Genomic DNA, 5,182 nt, shown 5'->3' with positions numbered 1-5,182 from the left:
CTTTATTGACTATTTCTGAAACATTTTATTTTCTTTATTGACTAAGAAAGGAAGGTAGGAATTACTATTTTTGAGGAGTAGTAAATGACTATATTTTCCATAAATATATTTGCATTCTAATTTGCTACTTGATTTTCAATATTTCTGATAGAATAGTCATCCAAAAATGTAAAGTGTGCTTTACACACTGTTATGTACATCTTATTTAAGGAAAAGCCTTTACATCTAATAATATCAAAAGAATCACCAGGTGGTGGTGGCACATGACTTTAATACCAGCATTTGGGAGGCAGAGACAGGCAGATCTCTGTGAGTACAACAGTCTGGTCTACAAGAGCTAGATCCAGGACAGGCTCCAAAGCCACAGAGAAACCCTGTCTAGAAAGTAAAAAGAAAGAAAGAAAAAGAAAAAAAAAAGAATCAAGTCCATTGCTCTTGACAGGTCTCTGGGTATAAAAATATGTGGTGTGAGGAAGGAAGTTACAGAAGCATTGAACACTATTATAAATAGACAGATTGTTAGTAAATATAAAAATTCAGTAGTGAATACAAGTTATTGTAATATTTTCACAACAACTGCTTTATGTAGTATTACAGAATAATCCCTGGGTTTTGTGCATGCTAGATAAATACTCTGATAATGTCTACATCCACAAGTTACTAATCACAAGTTAGTGGGGAGAAAATATTCTATCAGAAATATGGAGTTTAGATAAGGTGGACTTAATGGCTATAGTTTTGAACTCTTCCACACTTTCTGATTGAGAAATTGCTGTGCCTATTTCTGTGAGTGCATGCAATATTCCTTGTATTCAGACACTACTAGATCATTTACAACGCCTCTTCAGAGCATATTGACAGTGGTTATTAGTTTTTCAATTATATGTTACTCATGGGCTTGTTTTAAGATTTTTATTTATTTATTTATTTATTTTTCATGTGGATTTATTAAAATTCTTTTTAGTGAAATCTTAAGACTTTAGAACTGTGTAGAATAAACAAAAAGTAAATTATAACCCAGGTGTCATGCTACAAAATAAGCATCCTGTCAAAGATTTATGGTCCTCATTCTGTTTCTTCCTTCCTTTTTAAAAATTATAAAAATGCAGTGATTGTTTTGCTTGTTCAAAATGACAAACCAGAGAGCAGAACTAAAGCCACCAGCACACATGTTCCTGAGCCTGTCAGCCAATCCTTCTGAGGAGCAGCAGGAGCTGTTTGACTCAGGAAATTAAACATCACGTTAGGTCCCTGGGTCTTCATTTAATTTTCAGTGACCTTGTAAAAATTTCTTCAAGTGTTTGAGGTTGTATTTGATTTCAAGGTGTGGAAAATAATATCAGTCTCCTACCAAGAAGGGATGGGAGTGAATAGCAAATGAGTGTGATTGAAAATGTATTGCTCACAGCGTGTGAAGGGCTGACTCAGTGCAGGGTGACTGGAAGGTGAGAAATGAAACACGCGTGTGCACACACACATGGAGTGGGGGTGGATAGGACCATTCTATCATCAGATTTATCAGATCTGTGGTACACATTGGCTGCAGTCTGAGAGGCACTGTCAGCTCTGCTGTGGGCTAAGAGCGTAAGTAACTCACCTTAGACTACATTTGTACCGCCAGACGTTTTACCAAGAATTTGGAAGGAATATAACAACATTTGGTTTAGGTTAAGCTCCCCAAGGCTTCCGAAACCATTTCTTCCATCTCTTTCTCCACCTTCAGCTGCCTCAATGGTGTTGGAACCACATCCCTGAACTGGGCCATTTCACCTCTAGGTGAGCATGTTGGGCAGTTCTTCCTGGTTGAGATGGAGTCTCATTCCTTTTCCAGTTTGCACATGGCTTATCTTTCCCTCCACTTCTGCAGAACCAATCTGTTCATTTTTCTGTGAGACAGACCTTTCAGAATTTGAAGCCAGAACTCCCATTTTGCTAGACTACAGTCTTCAAGTGACATTTTCATTGTCATTCATTATAAAGCTTGGTAAGGGCTTATAGTGTTTCACTACCAAGGTCATTTTCATGTAATTCAATCTTTCTTGTTATTCTTTCTCTTAAAATGCCAGTTTTAAAATGAGTCATGACCCAGAGAGGTGGATCTAATAATTCAAAGTAACAATGGGTTCTCTTTTAATTAAGTTTTTTATTTTTTATTTTTACTATTATTTTATTACTTTACAAAAATGCCAGTCCAAATTCTCACTCTCTCACCACACCCTCCTACCTCTTCCCCCTCCAATCCTAAAAGAGGACAAGGCACCTCGCCCTGTGTGTGTTTATGTCATTCATGAATCATTCATTTTTAGATAAGCTTTTTTCCATTACATCACACTTTGATAAATGCAAGGCATTAAGAGGTGCGTTCACTGCTCATCAGGTTTGTAGTACAGCACCTGAGAGGCAGATAGATGGCCACAAAAAATTATAGTTGCTAGTTTTATTAGAATTCACACATTAATAATATGTGAAGAGATTTTTCCCAACATAAGATAAATAATATCTGATTTCCATGAGAAAATACAAAGATGGCAGTTATGAAGAAATTTGAATTATTTGCATATTTTCTTCTTATAATCTCTCTGAAGACAACTTCAAACATCAGGAAACTTTTATTCTCAGAAAACTAAGAACATACTCTCTAATTTTCTTTGTCCTAATGCCATAGACAATGGGGTTAAGAAAGGGTGGTACCAGAAGGTACATATTGGCAATGAAGATATGAACTCGGGGGGCCACATTGTGGCCAAAGCGGTGGGTCAGGAATGTAAAGACAGCCGTGGAATAGAAAACAAGGATTACACAGACATGGGACCCACAGGTGCCTAAGGCTTTCAGACTTGCTTCTCGAGATGGGAGGCGAAAGACCGCACGGAGGATCAGAACATAAGAGAGGGCAATGAAGAAGCCATCACAGGAGCCAATGACAGAGGCCACGCTGAGGCTATAGCGCTTGGTGGCTCCTGTGTCCACACACGCCAGCTTCACCACAGCCATGAACTCACAGTAGGTGTGTGCAATGATTCGAGTTCTGCAGTAGGGCAGCTGCTTGAGCAGAATAGGGTGAGGAGAGAAGAAGCCTACTCCCCGCAGCGCCACAGCTACTCCCATTTGGGCGATGCGACTGTGGGTGAGAATTGTGGCATGGCGCAGTGGATCACAGATGGCCACATAGCGGTCAATGGCCATGGCCAGGAAGAAGCCAGACTCCATGGCAGTGAAGCTGTGGATGAAGAACATTTGGGCAAGGCACGCATCAAAGGCAATGTCATGATCTCCCATCCAGAAGAGACAGAGCATGCGTGGCAGTGTAGATGTGGAGAGGACCAGGTCAGTGACTGACAGCATGCACAGGAAGATGAACATGGGCTCGTGGAGGCTGCGTTCTGCTCTCACCACAGCCAGGATTGTCACGTTTCCCATCACAGCCACTATGTACATGGAGCAGAAGGGAATCCCAATCCAGACATGGAGGTGTTCCAGACCCGGGATGCCCATCAGCCAGAAGGTGCTTGGAGAGAGTTGGGACTTGTTAGCTGGCTCCATGGTGGCGCTGCCCAGTGCTTGTGGATGAAGTACTCCTCGTAAAGTCTCCATGTTTTGCTAAGGCTGTTACAAAACAAACAAGCAAGCAAAAATGAATGAGAAGTGTATCCTAAAGGTTCACAGTACAAGACTACTGAAACTTTAATGAGAGCCGTGGGTTATCAACCTGTGGGTCATGTCCCCTTGGGGTGAAACATCCTTTCACAGGGATTGCTTAAAACCACAGAAAACGCAGATATTTACATTATGTTTCATGAAAGTAGTAATATTACAGTTATAAACAAGCAAGAAAAAATATCTATGGTTGGGGGGGTCACCACTGTATAAAGATCTATATGAAAGTTTTGTCATATTAGAAAAGTTGACAACCACTGGAATGAGTGAAAAATGAATCCTTAGTGACACTTGGTAAAACCATGCACCCTGATACCAAAATTTATTACAAATCAAGTGAAGAATCTCATAATTGTAAGAAATATTAAACTTATTTGACAATATACGATAAAACAAATTCCAATCATATTTTATATTCATAATTCATTTTAATTCTCAGAAACATCTGGTTTACAAATGGAATAAGTTTGATTTTATATGTATATTTTTCCTTCTTAATATCATACTTCAATCTTCGTCACTCTCCCTCTCTGTCTCTCTCTCGTTCGTGTTTGTGTGTGTGTGCTCTTTAAAATTTAGGATTTGTGTTCCCCAATCTGTGCATTGGATTGTTATTTGACAATACTGTCACAGAATTTATTCCCAAGAAACATTTTCTACCTTCAAATGTGAAGGGTTTTCTGCAAGCCATATTTTCTAAAATTTGAAAATTAGCAAGAGTTTACAAACTCATTCTCTGTTTTCTTAAGTATAATTTTCAGTTCCTATGCTCCATTATTTTACACTTTAATTTCAAGAACCGTAGTTTCTGTTTCAACTTATTCCTTTATGTCCAGTCTTTATTCTATTATACTTAACATAGTTGGCATAAAATAGTAATCGTATATACTTCTCTTGATGTTTGTACGTATGTGTGATATCTGTTACCATTTTCAGACAAATCGAGGAAAGAGAATAATGCCTAGATTTTTCTAAAATGGAAAAAGATCACCTTAGAATGCTCGCCTATGCTAATACTTTGCTGGAACGACCATGCAAAGTAAATTCTAATTTTCATCATGCAGGTACTGAATAGGAGCTGAGAATCTTGGTCTGAACCATAGAATTCAGCTCTACCTTTGTGTATAGAGTCCATTTGCTTTCATTGTGTTAAACTTAACTTTTCTTGTCACATATTAAATTCAAATTTATGTAGCACAAAATGTTGCAATGCCTATTAAAACATACTCTGAGTTTTCTCTTCCAGGCTTCATAACAGATGTCAGGCTGGCGTAGGTGAAGTGCTGAAAAGGGAGATGCAAGTGAACACTTTTTTTTCTAAACTGCAGTTCAGGATAGTTCTTTATGGCCCAACAGTGTTAGTCTGGAATTCATTGCTTGCATTTTACTCTTTCTCATCTCTACACACTTGTTTTTCAGGACAGAGTCTTATGCAACCTAAGATGCCTTCAAATTCTCTACAAAAAACTTAAGAGGTTTTGAATTCTTGATCCTCCTGCCTCTACATCCCAAGTGCTAGGATTGC

The 5,182-nt window shown here is 38.5% G+C and overlaps 1 protein-coding gene across 1 annotated transcript; it reads right to left on the bottom strand.

The window, feature by feature from the left end:
- Window positions 1-2,598: 2,598 nt before the first annotated feature.
- On the bottom strand, window positions 2,599-3,543 carry LOC125397346 (olfactory receptor 52M1-like). Its single transcript, XM_087907706.1, has one exon. It carries the CDS (start codon window positions 3,541-3,543, stop codon window positions 2,599-2,601), a length of 945 nt encoding a protein of 314 aa, XP_087763832.1.
- Between the last annotated feature and the right edge of the window lie 1,639 nt (window positions 3,544-5,182).

This window comes from Myodes glareolus, chromosome 7 (assembly GCF_982192425.1).
Source record: "Myodes glareolus chromosome 7, mMyoGla1.1, whole genome shotgun sequence".
Classification (NCBI taxonomy): domain Eukaryota; kingdom Metazoa; phylum Chordata; class Mammalia; order Rodentia; family Cricetidae; genus Myodes; species Myodes glareolus.
Note: the sequence above shows the minus strand (reverse complement) of the source record. Positions and strands in the feature narration are given on the sequence as shown.